The following is a 15523-nucleotide window of genomic DNA, read 5'->3' as shown; positions in this document are numbered from 1 at the left end:
TGGTGCCATGGTCTGGTTGACAAGGTGGTGTTAGGTCACAGATTGGACTCGATGGTCTCAGAGCTCTTTTCCAACCTCACTGATTCTGTGATTCTATGATTTATTTCAGCGTTGCACAAGCCCAGGTACCGGGTGGTCTCCCGCAAATCCGGCGCGCCGACTATCGAAACTTTTTCCCGTACGTCCACTTCGGCAAGCAGCGGCATTAATGTTTACACCCTGACGCTCCCCGGCACGCTTCACTGCCAGCCCCAGTCACTGTCACCACTGCCGGCGCCCCTCAGGGCCCCCCCGCCATGGCGCCCGGCTCCGCCTGACGTCACTTCCCGGGGCCGCGGGCCGCCCCTGCCGGCTGCGCTCCCCATGGCGGCGGCGGCGGCGGGGGCCGGCGGGGCGGGCGGCGGCGGCGCCTCGGCGGCGCTGGGCGACGGCGGCGCCATCGACTACTCGGTGCACGAGGCGTGGAACGAGGCCACCAACGTGTACCTGCTGGTGGTGCTGGCCAGCCTCGCCCTGCTGGTCTACGCGCGGCGGTGAGAGGAGGCCCGGGCGGGGCGGGGGCTCCCGCGGGGCCCCCACGTGGAGGGGCGACACCTCTCACCGCCGTGCCCCCCTCCTCCTCCTCCTCGCAGGAACAAGAGGAGGATCATGCGCATCTTCACCCTGCCCCCGGCCGCCGAGACGCCGCCCGAGCCCAACTTCTACGACAGCATGAAGAAGATCCGCCTGCGGCAGCAGCTGGAGATGTACTCCATCGGTAAGTCCGAGGGAAGACGGGGCTCCCCCGGGCCTGCGGGTGCTGGGGGCTGTTCCTAAAGGGGCGGCCTCGAGCCTTGTGCGGTGGGAACGCCCCCGGTCCTGGGGCACCAAGTGAGCAGGGGCTCTGCAGCTGCTGAGCTGAGTTGCGAGAGGAGGTACGGAGCGAGAGAGCGGCTGTGCCTTTACCCTAAAGCAAATGTCAAAAGGAATGCCATGCTATACTTTGAAAGAGCTAGGAAGGTCTGGATGTTTTCAAAACGTGGACGGGTCTGTAAAAGTGTGGAAACATGAGTAAGACAACCACAAAAATTGAAAATAAATGAGAACTTTACTGTACCAACAAGTGTTGCTGCTCCCATCTTGGTGCTGAAGGTCAGGATGGAGGCAGGATGGAGCCCCATGCCTGTGATATTCCAGTGATCCAATTCAGAGAAACACACCTTGCTTCACATCTGCCCTACATACATGCCTAAAGGAAATATGGCAAAAAAAAACCCCTTAGTGATCTGAAACCACCTTTTAAACGCAAAGACTTGATGTAAAGATTCTTACACCAGGCCATTGCATACTGTAGGAACAAAATTGGATGTTTTTCCTACGGTGGAATGCTGGCATTTGCTGATGGTGTTTGTAGCACTGCACCCAACTCTTTGATCTCCCTTTTGCCTTGCTAACTGGATTAATTTTGAAGTCAAAGTAATTGTTAGCTTGTGGCTTCTATATTGTGAAGGAGATGAGAAATGCGGACATCAGCCTTGTGACCATTGAGTTGTTCAGGTCATCTGTAGTAGAACTTCTGAAACCATAGCCTTTAATTTTATTTATATTTTAATAAAAGGACCTGAATGGAATCATGGTTCTCTGCCATTGATTTACTATCATTTGGCTCTGACTCTACTCTTCAGCATTTACAAGGCCACGCTCTAAAGGTGAAGTTCTACATGATGACTGAAACTTCCCCTTGCATGGCTGAAATGATATTCTCTGATATTACATCTGTTTCTTGACTGCTGTTATAGTTATACAAACACATATATAAACATATATGTATACATATATAGACATGTATGTATACATATATACATGCATGTATACATACAATAATAATAGTAATGATAATATGTAATAAATTGTATAATTGGTGTTGATTGGTTTTTCTTTTTTTCAGCAAGGAAGTATGAACAACAGCAGCAGCAGCCACCAAAACAGACTGAAAGCGTACAGCTCTCAGTGGAATGAAGCCCACAGTTCTGTAGGAACTCAGGACAAATATCCAGTGCTGATTTTAAGAGTCAATATGGAGCTATTTTCAATGCTTTTTAATTGAGACATAGCTGAAGGCAAGGAGGAAAGGAGGGGGGCTGTCCCTAAAACTTTGTTCTTAGTAGCTTTTCTCTGAGCCCTCGTGAGGTAAAACGAATGCGCACTGGAACATTCAGCATTAAAGTATCCAGCACAGGGCAGACCTGCTCAGAGGAACCTGAGGGTGGGGAAGTGCAGTCTTAGGAATGTCTGAATTTCTCTCTGCTAGAACCTTGGAAATCAGCTCCTACCTTCTCTGGCAACAGCATCCTAGAGAAAGCAAGGCAGTACCTATCTGCCTGGAAACCCTTGTGTTCCTTGATCATGAATTGTTGAATTTGTTGAATACAGTCAGTAAGTGTGAATGAAGGTACTGTGGCCGTACTGCCTGGTGAAGGTGAGCAGCTTTGAGAGCCCAGAGTGTCGCTGGTGGTAGTGCAGAAAAGTTCTGCTCTCTGTTTATTTGGGAGTTGTGTATGCAATACTGTGAACCTTTCCTGGGGAAACTTTGAGAAGTACACAGTGAACTATATGTCTAGAAGACACGTAAAGCCACTACTCTAATAGCAAAGGTGGTTAGCTTAATTTAGTCAAATTGCTGTAAAGAATGGGTCTGTCTGTAAAAATCTGTATAAGCACATCACAGCTTATGCAGAAAAGACTTCACACTGCAGTTACTCTTTCTAGGTAAATCTCAAAATCAGTTAATTGAAAGGATTCTGCAGAAATTACTTTTTAATAAAAGCATCTAATCGTGAAAACTACTTGAAGACGTATCATGGTGTAATTCTTAAGGTTACACAAGTTGAGTTGGCCAAGTGATGAACAAACAGCACAGTGCTGGGAGTTTACATCCAGATAGGTTTTCACCTATTCTGCGCTGAAATATATTAAGTCTTGGAGCAGTGGTGAGCACCACTGCGGTTACAATTGGATATTAAGAAACTTTGCTTCGAGTACCAGATTTTACTATATTGAAATGATCTGTAGTTCAGTGTCTGTAGGGACTGTAAAACGTGACCTGGGCCGAACTGACAGTGGCAGAAGGCTCAGTGGGTTTGCCCATGAAAAGGCTCCTTTGGGTGAAGGGTGGCCCCCTGTGACAGCTTCCTCGCGTGTAACCTCGGAACACAGCGGGGTCACTCCGCGGGGCTGAGGGCTGGCGGCCACGGGGCTCCCCTGCCGTGTCCTCCCCGCGTTACTCTGCCCATGTGATGACCCCGCTCCGCAGCGCGTCCCCGTCACTCGGCAGGGTTTAAACAGAGATCCACGCCCGGCAGAGCGGACCGCATCCCTCTCCATCCCCCGGAAACGGCGCCGTTTCCCCTTGGCGCGACCTCACTTCCTCCCGCGCTTCCGTCTCCGGGCCGCGCCGGCTCCCGCTGCCGCCGCCGCCGCCGGTGCTGCCGCCGCTGCTGCTCGGAGGCCGGAGGCGCCCGCCGGGCGGTGAGTGGGGCCGCGCCGCCGCCGCCCCCCGCGCCCCGTCCGCGCCGAGGGGAGGGGAGGGGGCGCCTCGCCGGGGGCCGTGGCGAGGCGGGAAGGGGCCGCCCGAGGAGAAAGCGCGGTCGGGGGCGGGGAAGGGGTGTCCGGGTCCGGCTCCATGCCTGCGGGAGGGCTGCGTGCCGCCGCCGGGCCGGGCCGGGCGAGCTCTCCGCTCCGTTCCCCGCGGGAGCGCTCCCCGCGTGTCCCGTGGCCGGGTTCGCGCCGCGGGCGCCGCAGCGATGTCCCTGCTCGAGGGCTTGTGGCTGTCCGGGGAGCTGAGCCCTCCTTCCTTCCCACCGGCCCTGCCCACCCGGGCGGGCAGGCAGGGAACGGAGCCTTTCCTATGGCGCATCTCGGCCGGCGCCGCTGCCCGCCGCAGCCGCCCGGTGCGGCTCCGCTCGCTTCTGTGGAGCAGCGTGGCACAATGAACCCGCGCCTTGCCGCTTACCCCGCACAGCCGGCTTTCGGGCTGCAGATAATAATGTCTCGGTTTGCCTCTCAGCTCAGCTGAAAGCCCCGTGAAAGGCTTAGAAATCTGGAGCAGCGTGCGGCTTCGTTTGTATTCATGGACCTGGGGCAGTGTCACGAGCATCTCAAACTTACCTGCACAGGACAAAAAGCTTGTAAGGAGAAGTAACCAAAGCAAAAAGTTCTGCAGGGCCCGTGCCCTTTGCATGTGCTAGGGTGTTCGAAGGATGCTGCTTGAGCCATGACTGAAGGGCAGGCAGGTCGTGGTTTGTTTTCCCGGCAAGTGCAGCCATGGAAGTTCTGTCCCAGTGAAGCCATACCCTGTTCTGCAGAGGGGTTTATGTTTTCAGACGTACAGTATATGTTGGGACAGAAGGTGCAGTCAGCTTTTGAAATTTTACCTCAAAAGTCTGCACTGATTTTTGCCTGATAATTAATGATTCTAAAAGCAAAGGCAGATAGGGTAGAGGGACAATAGATTTTTTTTTTCATCCATTTTTAGTAGTCAGGCTTATAGACATGTATAGGGATGAACTTTGTTCATGCTGAATTTTGGATGTCTTGGATGGGGAAAGTTTGTGACCTAACAAAAATTGGGCCAGAGTTACGTTTATTTTTGAGAATGCTGTACAGGGGGAACTGTTTCTAGATTACCCAATACTGTTTAAAAAGTTATTATGATGTGTAGATTTAATGCTGTCTGATCACAAGAAGCATGTGAGGGAAGGCTTTCTAAGCAGTTAAAACTTTACATCTGTAAGATACCGAAGAAAATCATTCACAAGTGGCTCTCAATTATAGCTCCAAAGATTTTTGAGAATCTGACCGCTGTTGTCTCCATGTGAGCTGCTGAACGTCAGATCTTTGTAAATGCAGTCTTCAGATGGCATTACAACCATGACTCTATAATCTTATGTGAAAACTATAATCTTCTGTTAAGTGGTGGAAAAGTCATCTCTCTCCTCATAACCCAAAATGTGGCTGACTAGGTTTTTTACCCAGCACTGCACAGAAGATCAAAGGTTTTTGGATAGAGCTGCATAAATTCTGTGACAAGGCTCAAGAGGCTCTTAAATATTTAAGCTATGAGTATGTCTGTGTTTAAAGGAGACGTCGTAAACTCTGAGTGCCTTGTAGTGAAAATATCCTCCCCTGTGCCACGAGCATTTCGAGTTTCAGTCCAGTGTTACATACCCGGATAGTATGAACTGGTATGTGCAGGCCGAGCCCAGATGAGAATGTATCCTGCAGCAGCTGCCCTGATGCCTTATAGCCAGCCATAGGATTTAGGAATTTCAGCAGAGCGATGCTGAGTCTTGCTATCAAACTTCCCTTCCAAAATTACCTGATCCATTGAGAAGACCCACAGAGGAAGCCTTTGCTGTACCACTAGGTACTGCTGATGGCGGTAGAGGCTCTGAAAATGGGCAGAACATCCCAGTGCTTTTGTCTGAGGACAATTTGCAGGGAAGCTTCTTCAGTGCACTGCAAAATTATTGAGAATATTCTAAGCAGTGATGAATCTTTTCGTAATTTATGTTTTGCATATATGATTAAGCAGCATTGGCCAAAGGCCTGGTGACAGCACAGGGCTCTGGAATGTTTTCCTGTTGCCTGGGCAGTTTATTCATGTTAGCTTACTTCCGTGAGCTTAATCGCTCCTTTTAAAGTCCTCCTGAACTCAGGAGTGCCGCTGCTATTGAGCAAGCTGAAATTATACACGCTGCAGGGAGAAAGGTGGGGATGTTGAAACTTAACATCTCTTTCGGAGGAATTGAAAAGATTTTGCCCCAGCCCTAATTTCTGCATTAAAGAAATTGAAAATTGTCATTGCGTGCCTTCTTCAACAGGGAAGCAGCACATTGTTAGAAGACGTGTCATTAAATCCGTGATGTCTTTGGCCTGTTATGCCTAAAGAGCAAGAGCAGTTGGAGGAGGCTTGCTGACAAAGTGGAGTCTTCAGTCATGGTTGCTTATGCTCCAGATCAGAAGTAGTGATCAAAAGGCGTTCCCTTTCAAGTCCAAGCACTTAAACTGTGTTTTAGTCATGGTAAGGAACCTGGGTGTTGTTTATTACCGTAGTCACTCAAACAAAAGGCAGCACTGGATCTTGTCCTTGAGACAGAGCTGCTGCTGAAGAGCAGAAGGTTTCAGTGCCTCAGGCCCTCGAGAATGGAGGTAAGATCCTTCACTTTGCAGCCCTGCATCTGTTGCGGCACAAGAGTTAAGGGCTTTGATCCTGTTTTTTTGTAAAACAAAAACAACAAGCTCCACCAGAAATTGGCATTGCCTGGGTCGAGGGGACTCCCTGCTGGCTGAGGGAGAGATACGGAGGATGACCAGAGGTACTGACTGCTGGCAGAGGAGCCCAGAGCCAGCACAAATGTCTCATGAGAAATCTGACATCAGGGAATGGAAATCAGTGCTACTTTTTCTCTAACAGAAGGCAAGAAGGTTGGAGGGGGGGGGGGGAAGGGAAATACCACACGTACTGCTAGGAGCAAAAGGCTCATGATTTTTTTAGGCAGAAAAATCCTGCCTTAATTACGTTTCCCCCAAGTCTCTGATAAAAAATGGCTGATAAAACTTTGGAGTGCTCAGATGTCTCTGTGAAATCTGTGTTTGCATTGAAAAGACTAAGAACCTTTTTAAGAATGAAGGTGCTTTGCCTTATTTTTGCAAGGAATGTCTAAGCTTTGGGTGTTACTGTAATAAAAATAATTCCTGATCTTTTTATGGAATATCTAAACTCTGGGCGTTACTTTAATAAAAATAACTTCAAACTCCAAGATTAACAGAATTGCTAAAAGGAATTAGTCCTCAATATGAAAAACAATAAACTAACTTTGAAATTTCTGAACCAAGCCCTCAAAGGCAATCTGTGGCAAAACTCCAGGAAAAAAAAATTAATTTTTATAAAATAGCTGTATATCTTCTTTCTCAATTATATCTAGGCACTGCTTTGGAAAGTGTTTCTCTCCTTGCAGATGCCTAGGAATGAGGTATTTTAAGATAATTTAGTTTAATTTTAATCTAGAAGTAAAATCAATTAATCTTGCAAAGGGGCTGTTCAAATTTGGGATTTACTGAAACTGTAGTCCGAAAAAATACTTTCCGTTTGCATATCTGATGAGAAACATAGATCCTGAGTCTGTGAAGGAGTAGTCCCATTCAGTGTCTGCCAGGCTGTCAGACTTGCTGGAACTGGTTTTGGACATCCATGATGTATAAAATGCATGTGTGGATCTACAGCTTGCTCCTGAGAAAGACCATGGTTTTGTTAAGATAATAGCAACATCTGTCATTTTCATAATGGAGTAGAACAGGTATTTTGGAAAGACTCAGCCAAAGGAAGGCTGTATTACTTTCTAAAATATCCTCTGGATCATCTTGGAAACATGGTTTGTAATATGCTCTTGACTGACAACGTAGGGTGCGAGGCGTAAATTCCTGAGCAGGAAAGATGTATGTGGGTTGTGCAATGGGAGACTCCATGTGATGTCGTTATTTATGGCGCTTCTCTCAGATGTCTTTCTGGGACTTGAACAGCTGCTGTGAACTTTACCCAGCACTGAGCACTAGATATGTTTGAATGACTATTTTACTGTTGCTTGGATCATGGTGATAAGCAGTGTAGAGCCAGGACACTGGTTGAAAGAAGAGAGCAGAACTGTTACTGGGTGGTGAAAACCTTGCAGGGGGGAAAAAAGTAAGATTATCATCTTCCATAGCTTTGGTTGGTGGACATCAGGGAGTGATAGTTGAAGGCAACCCATTTCTTTCTGCTGTAATGTGGAAGGAAGGGTGGACTGACAGAAGAGGAAGAGTTGCTTTTTCTTTTCAGAGAAAGGTCGGAAGGATAGAGGCGGAGGTGCAGGTTTTTCACTCTTGCCTCTTTTCTCTGTGACTGTATTGTTAAATGGCAGCAACCATTGTTTGCAGGAACTTTTCCTTGCTTTCGTAAAGACCTGTGGGTTGTCATGTGTTTTGTTATGTGGCAGTGCTGTTGTTAAACAGATCCAAATCTACAGTCAGATAAGGCTTGGAATAATTGATGTTTTTAGCTCAGCTAAATAACTGAGTTCACATGATCTGTAAGTGGCCAGCGGGTTTTTTTAGGCAAAGTATGTACTGCTTTTATTTAAAGCTAATTTTGTCACAACAGATCGAGCCTTTGAGCAACCAAAAATACCTTAGTTGAGTCTGTTAAAAAAGTCTCCCTACCCAAAGTCTGTTTCTGTGTGTGACAAACAGAAAATACCTCTTCTTTTCGACTTCATAGTCAGTAATGACTCTGAAGTGCTGAAAGCATTGCACTCTGTGCCTCTGAGATTACTCTTGCCACTGCTGATGGGAGAGTTGTTCTGTATCATTATTGTCTTCCCTTTCAACCTCAGCACATTCTGGAATGCCAAAGGCAAACCACTTGCTGGCTGATCAGAGGTCCTGGTGGTGCTGGTGTGGCAGTGCTCTGAACCTTGTGGCTTGGACCCCTCTTTGAGCATTGCCTAAGAGCATTGTAGCCAGCTCTTTACACATGTGAGACAGAAGAAGAGGAGAGTGTTTGTGGCCTTTTGGAAACAAAGTGTCAAGATCCTTGGTCTGAAACAGAGTTTCTAAGGCCACTGTAACTATTAAACAGCATGGAGAGGTCCTTGAGAAATACAAGAAAGGACAATTTTACTGCCATTAGGAGACCTGCCACTTTATTGACTAATCAGTCTCTGATACTCAAATAGAGAAAAATGTTGCATGTGTTTGGATTATGTAATGATGTAACTGTTGACAAAGTGATGCCTGTTACTAGTTCTGTTAGTGCTATTTTGATCATTAAAGAACTCCATTTGTTTCTGGACCATAAGCTGGAACAGGCTTTTTCTCTCACCCTCTTGCTTGCCTGAAGATTGTTCCAAAGAGAGATGAAATGGTGTAATTTTCATTTTGGTTGAGGCAAAGAAGTATTCTCTTACCATAACTCTCCAGTTCCAAGCCCGTAATCACAACATTTGTGGTAAAACAGTGATGACTATGTGGTATTTCTCACAGATGCTGTAAAAACTCTGTCATCTCCTTGGGAGGCCATCTTCCCATGAGATACCAGCCTTTGTCTCTTTCTTTCCTGAAGATTTTCAGACTGAGAACCTGTGGTGTGGAGTCCAAGGTTTCAGTTTCAAAGGCTTGGAGAAGAAAATGCAGCCCAAGTAATGATTGAAAGCAGGACTGTGTTTTGGGGAGACAAGAGGATCCAGAATGTCAAGTGTGTTTTAAGAGTCTCCCTTCTTGTCTGCTCCTTGCATATATATATTTTTTTTCCCACCAAACTTTTGTTGAATGAAGGTGTGGCTTTATACCTTGATGCATATTGCAGACATTGTATGAGCAGAAACAGCAGAGAGCACTGGAGCTTTAGTAAGTACTTGGCATAATAATCATGATGAATGTGCCATGAGCTCATCCATAAGGAACAAAAGTAGCAACATAGGCTAAAGTTATTGCACAGGGGAACCTGCAGCCCACAAGAACATCAGCCTAGAGGAAAATGGGATTGGTGTTGCATGGTTGGGCCCTGTTTTTCTTCAATCAAGCATGGAGATGAGAGGGCAGTTCTTCACTCACAGAGGTTCCTGTACAGCACTTAAAAAGCTGAGCATAGTATGCTCATTGTCTGTTCTAAGTAAATTTATCAGAATCTTGAAGGTGGGGGTTCAAAATGCTCAACATAGAGTAAAACATCTTGCTTTATAAGGGTGCCAGCTCTGGAGTGGAAAACATCATAAAAATGAGCTTGCAAGATATAGAAGAGGGTAGGGCCTGCTGAAATCTTGGTGGAACTGCCAACTTTCCTGCAGATCCCAGAAATGTAGCTTAAAGAAATGTTGCTAGGTATCTGATAGAAGTTGCTCGGTTGTTGCCTTAAAGATGCTCAGATTGTGCTCCTGTCCTGTCGCAGGGCATAGTGTGGTGTGGAAGTTTGTGGTGCAAGGCAGGCTGGAGCTCTTGGAAGGGGAACAGAGGTGGTTAATGGCTATGATAGTTCCCATAATGCAGGAACAAAGGGATATTTAAATGACATAAGGCATAAATACACCACATAATATTAGCAAGGGCAAAAGTTTAGTCAGATTCCAAGCAGACTTGGGCATTTAAATATATAATGACAATGTCCAGAGTTGCTGTAAATAGGATTAAAAATAAATTAAGCACATAAACCTTCATGCTAATTGATGAGGTCAGGAAGGAATTTCCCTTTTGGGGGAATTACCTCATTGTTCACTACCTGAGCTGTTCCACCTTCTGAAGCGTCTGGTCCTGATCACAGGAGGCAGGATTCTCAAACTAATACACCAGCAGTCTGACCTGTTGTGCCAGTGCTTAGCTTACCCTGCCTTGGTAGGATCTTGTTGAAAGGGTTTGAGAAGCATATTGTTTCTTTCTTTTAGGGTTTTCTGAGGCAACCTGTGCTGCAGTGTATGTCTGCTTTTCCAGATTCCCATTGGTGAAAAAGGACAGCTGCTGTCCTAGTGCCTTTAATGAATCCTGAGGATTGCCTGCTGACATGTCAGCATCAGCCCATAGAGAGATGGAAGATGTGATGGGCTCATAAGGCATTGCTGTGTTGTTCCACAGATTCAAAGGTAGCTTTGTGAGCAGCTGAACTAGTGAAGATAAGACTTTCCTGCAGCTTTCTTGGTTTTGGTGGCACTGCAATACCTTACACATCTTTCCTTCTTTCTCTCTTTCCATTACACAGCAGTGCTGTTAGCATCCCTGATTTCCCTAACAGCACAGTGCCTGAGCAGCTTCTCACTGCCTTGTAGTTAGTTCTTGGGTATGTTTAATCAAAACATGCTGTCTCTCGTTTGAGAACCAGAAGTGTTGCTCAGGGGGCTGCCTTGGTTGCTTACTTTGCAAGTCTGCTGTAGGAATTGAGCACCTCTGAAATCTCTATGCTTTTGCATGAGATTAGGTTGAAATTGACCTTACAGTTTACATTTCTGTGTATGGGACAATCAGTGTGGTTGCATAACCATTGTTTCTTTGGGAAACAAGGAACACTTTCAGTCTTGCAAGCAAATTACTGTAGAATATTTTTTCTCTCAAAGCAATTAGGTGCATGAAGAGTTACACCAAGTAATTGAGGCATGTGTACTTTTAAAACATGCACTGTTTAATCTTTTAAGATTTTCCCCAAGGTATAAGGGGAAGGCTTCCTTGCCAAAATACTGTAATTGAGTTAACATTCTGGGAGGTTTCTGTGTTTTGTTACTGAGCTACAAAGCTTCAGAACTTCTGTTACTGAGCTTCTGCTGGTGTTGGAAGGAAGAAAGATCAAAGTTAGAAGTACCAGCCTGCCAGTAAATTGTCTCTTCAAAAGAAAACTGAAAATTCCTCGGTTGTTTCAGGTGGCAGCCAGCATCAGATCTTTTTGACAATTATTAGCCTTTTCCTGCAGTTCTCTTTCTGCATGTAGCAGTGAGAGCAGCCTGGATGTCTTGTAGCCTGTATGGTGTGTATGCTGACTGTAGACATCTGATTAACAAGTGATGTTGTCAATAATAGATTGAATTTGTCCTCAGTTACTTTCTGCTGCTCAGGGAGAATGTGGAGTTATGATGCCTATGGAACAGTAAAGTTATGGTTTCTGTCTCTTGTATACAGTGATCATCACGATAAAAGATTAAGAATCACTGTGGTCTAAAATAATTGGATGGTATATATATTATAAAATAATTCTGAATGTCCTGACAGCTGGATGTTTGTGGCTTCCTCAGCTTTAGTGCTTTTGAAAACTTTTAAGCTCTTGACATCTGTGATAGTTAACTTTCCTGAGCAGGCAGTAGCATGTCTCAGTAGCAGGTATGATCACTCAGGACACGAGCTCTCAAAACGGTTTGCCTTCTAAGCACTTCTGAGGGTAAGAACTTAATCAAGAGTTCAGAACTGGGGGAATGTAATCTTTGACATGTAATCCCAGCACAGCAAATACATTTCTGTCCAGTTACTTAAAAGCTGGTTTTTTTGCAATGCCCAGAGCACTCTCAGAGGGCTTCTTGCTTTGACTGTCTAAGGCTCAGTTATCTTCTCAACTGTGATGTGCAAGAAGCAAAGCCAAAACTTTGTGCTCTGGTGGGACTCTGTCCCTACAGCTGTCCCTTGCATCTGCTGTAAAAAGGCAAAAATGAGCCTGGATTCACTGGGGGGAGTTGGGGAAGGACTAAGCTGTCTTTCTGATTCGTGCATATGGAGCATGCTGCTGTCAAGTGTTTTTTTAGAATGAAGAAGGATTTTAGATGGGATGTGGAATTCTGAGAAGTTTAGGTGGTAGCTGATAAGATGTAGGGTCTGCTCTGCTTCTGGTACAAAGATACTTTGATGCTAATGTTTATTTAAGGGTGGCCTTAACCCTAAAAGGGAGAGATAAAATTGCTGTCATGCTTCTGTTTCACTGAGAGCTGGCTTGCAGAATGGTTTTGGTGTCTGCTTATCTGCCCTGAAGGCTTCGTGGCTGGGGAGGCTGCAGAAATAATTCTTCTGTACCCCCTCATTCAGCATTCAGGCAAAACTGTGAGGCAGGCAGATGGTTTAAGCTGCATCTTTGGACACAAGACGGCTGTGTCTCCATTTTGCAGATGAGTCATCCCTTTGCTGTTTTGTTGTTAGACTCTAAACAGTGCTGCTCTTGGCTTTGGGCCTGCTTGATCCCAAGTTTTGGATGGCAGAAACAGATAGGTGAGTACCCTCCACCCCAACGCCAAGTTTTATGACGGGTTGAAAATATCTTAGGCCTTTGTCACCTTGTAGTTAAGCTGCTGTAATGCAGAGAAAGCTTTGTCTTCTCTTGTACCTGATAAGTGTACAAAAGCACAAACTGTGTGCTGTGGAACTTGAGTAGATTAGGGAGCAATGGGAAAAGTAGAGGAGAGGCTTACTTACATCTTTGTTTTTCATCTGACTTGTGGGCTAGAGCTCTACTTGGACAAATGAGTCCAGGGTAAAGATAACTGGCATTGTTTTCAGTAGCGGGTAAGTCAGCAGATGGGTCAGCAGTTTCTTTTAGTTGAGCTGGCTGCTGCAGACTAGTTCTGCAAGCTTGGCACCCGATAATATTTTCCACAGTATGTAAGGCTAGCTGGTACAGGATTTCTCCTGCTCATCATGTCAGGATCAGAGGTGCAGATTGGGAGATTGCATTGGTTACCCCATTTTTGGCACGCGGTGTTTTGCCAGACTAGGTTTGTAAGCTTTGCACTTGTGAAAGAAACTCTGATTTCCTAAAAGGAACTTGAATGAAAGTTGGGATTTTATTAAAGACACAGAGGCATATTATTATTCATCTTTCATTGCTTCATCCCTGTGATGTTTCCTGTTTTGCTTCTTGAGATACAGGTGTCATGATGAGGAGCTTCTCAGAAACAGAAGTGGATGATGAGTGGAGATGAAGAAATCATACATTTAAGAAGTTGGCTCAAGTTTCCGTTACAGGCATGGAAAGTTTCTGAGACCAAGCCATGCGAGAAGAACATGAGTAAAGAAGAGGGAGATGTAGACCCAGACTTTCTAGAAGGGATTGCAGGATTTGAGAGGACGCTGCACAAACGTCACGTAGTTTTCTTGCTTATTCATTTACCTGCACCCCTGAACTGTAATACTTTGTTTGCATGTCTGTTTGGAAGTTGAAAAATCCCCTCACATCTGTGTCTTTAATATAATCATGGCTTCAAGCTTGTTTTAGGAAGAGCAGAACATCGCTGTAGTTTTTGTTTGTGGATGAGATAGCTGCTGCTTTGTACTTGCAATCAATTTGTTTTTTTTTTTTTTGTTGAAACATGCATTGAATATGGAAAAGCTCAGGCCATTACAAAATAGGTAGTTAGGGGTTTTGCTTACATTTAATAAACAGCCTTTGCATAGAAAGTATGACGACAGGTGCATAGGTAAAAGAAAAAAAAAATAGTGCTAGCCCTCTAATTTGAGTAACCTTATAATGTATTGTTCTTACGGTGTCCTTAGACAGACGTCAGAATCAAATATTAATCAATTTTATCTTTTCTATCTGACTGTTGGTCAGAAAAATGTTCTAGATAAGATTTCTTGCCAGGGTTGTGGGGTTATAAGTGCAGATTACTTAGTATTGAGTTAGGAGAGAGCTTTTTGGAGAGATAGTTTTTTGAACATCTTGGCTGTTCTGTGGAGTATCTCGAAGGAAATACTAGCCATGCAGTCCAACAACTTAATGATGCTGTGAACAGACTTCGTTGTAGTAAGTTTCTGATACAAAATTATTAAGACTTTGACGTATATGTATTTAAAACTTTAAAAGTAAATGTATTTTCCTGTATTGAAAAGTATTGCTAGTAGAGGCAGGCTAAGAACATCTTTATTTTTCATATGAACTCCTATCTGGTGTCTTATCCTTAATAAAAGGCTATGGTTATTTTTGTATACTGACTGAATATTTGGCCTTTAAGAGTATATAATTAGGTGGAAGAGTAAAAGCAGTTGTTAAAGGACTGTTTTTTTAATGAAAATAGTTTGAAATCATATAATTTTAGTTTATTCCAAATAGATGCCATTAGCGTGTTGGAAATAGTTTTACAGTGGATATAAGGGGAGCAGTTGAGAGACAGTGGCTAAGAATGTGTCCAGCTATTTTTGTAGCTAACTGTTATATTTTTTCAGTCTCTTTACTTAGATATTTCCATATAATCGAACTACTGCATCACAATGGGATACAAAAACTATTTGCACTTTATAATATTTGCATTTTAAAATAGGTTTTATTGTACTAATTGATAAGTAAATTGCAATGACTGTGAGAAAATCCTAGCCTATTTTATTACTTTGATAGAAATTTGAATATGGGATAGTATTGTCTGTATCTATAAGAATGTTTTCATGGATTTTTAGCTGCTGAAACTGAAATCAATAAACTTTAGCTACTGTTGTTGACTGGAACAAGTAAATCTGCACATTTGTTTTCTTCATGTTACCTGTACCTCTGTGTTCACCTAGTGTTTCTCCCAGCATTACTCCTTTCATGGTGTTTGCCCATGAGGCACACTCAGTGTGGGTTCCTGCATGTTCTTGTGGAAGACTTTATTGATGGAGAACTGTGCATTTGAGTTTGTGCAATTACTCTGTTATCTGAATAAACCTCGGAGAATTTCAGTCAAAATAGAATCCCAGGATTTGAGTAGCCAGTGGATCAGTTTGTAATTGTTTTCAAATTTGAAATTGATTTTTCAGTGATTGATGATAGTGTTTTAACGTAGATAGAGAATGGTCTTCTGCATGCCTAAATTTCACATTTAATTAGTGCACCAGCATACCCCAGATGGAAAGTACATTAGTGAACAATACAGTCCAGGTTCTGGATTACTTTAGAGAATGGAAAATACTTTTTGCTTTATTGAGAAATTTTTAAAACTGAAAAGGATTCTTTTTCTTGTAAGACCATAGTACTTCAGATTTGAAAGAAACAAATTTGTAATATACCCCAAATTTCTTGTAA

The 15523-nt window shown here is 44.3% G+C and overlaps 2 protein-coding genes across 9 annotated transcripts in view; both read left to right on the top strand.

Annotated features, from left to right (window-relative positions):
• Positions 1-333: 333 nt before the first annotated feature.
• Positions 334-15187, top strand: SMIM19 (small integral membrane protein 19). Of its 4 annotated transcripts, none has more exons than XM_058837028.1 (4): positions 334-533; positions 633-757; positions 12673-12741; positions 13399-15186. In XM_058837028.1, the coding sequence occupies exons 1-4, from the start codon at positions 364-366 to the stop codon at positions 13449-13451; spliced, it is 417 nt and encodes a 138-aa protein (XP_058693011.1). In that variant the 5' UTR covers positions 334-363; the 3' UTR covers positions 13452-15186. The 4 variants fall into 4 exon arrangements, 3 of the variants coding, with proteins under 3 accessions (XP_058693011.1, XP_058693013.1, XP_058693012.1); XR_009277480.1 differs by having other exon boundaries at positions 337-533; positions 12642-12741; positions 13399-15187; XM_058837030.1 differs by lacking the exon at positions 12673-12741 and having other exon boundaries at positions 337-533.
• The window catches only part of SLC20A2 (solute carrier family 20 member 2), a 55980-nt gene continuing 43865 nt past the window's right edge, over positions 3409-15523 (top strand). For 2 of the 5 annotated variants that reach the window (XM_058837020.1, XM_058837021.1), the window contains exon 1: positions 3435-3507. The gene's annotated coding sequence lies outside the window, so the exon portion shown is untranslated. Of the gene's footprint in view, positions 3508-15523 lie in introns of all 5 variants that reach the window. The other 3 variants (XM_058837022.1, XM_058837026.1, XM_058837027.1) reach the window with 3 other exon arrangements.

Source organism: Poecile atricapillus, chromosome 4 (assembly GCF_030490865.1).
Source record: "Poecile atricapillus isolate bPoeAtr1 chromosome 4, bPoeAtr1.hap1, whole genome shotgun sequence".
Classification (NCBI taxonomy): domain Eukaryota; kingdom Metazoa; phylum Chordata; class Aves; order Passeriformes; family Paridae; genus Poecile; species Poecile atricapillus.
This window is presented reverse-complemented; position numbering and strand designations above follow the sequence as displayed.

What these genes read in the sequence shown, in the direction of transcription:
- SMIM19 (XM_058837028.1), top strand. Translation starts at nt 364, where the DNA reads ATGGCGGCGGCGGCGGCGGGGGCCGGCGGGGCGGGCGGCGGCGGCGCC. An exon ending in CTGCTGGTCTACGCGCGGCG is followed by an intron (nt 534 to 632) that starts GTGAGAGGAGGC and finishes TCCTCCTCGCAG; the next exon opens with GAACAAGAGGAGGATCATGC. An exon ending in TGGATGGCAGAAACAGATAG is followed by an intron (nt 12,742 to 13,398) that starts GTGAGTACCCTC and finishes CTTGAGATACAG; the next exon opens with GTGTCATGATGAGGAGCTTC.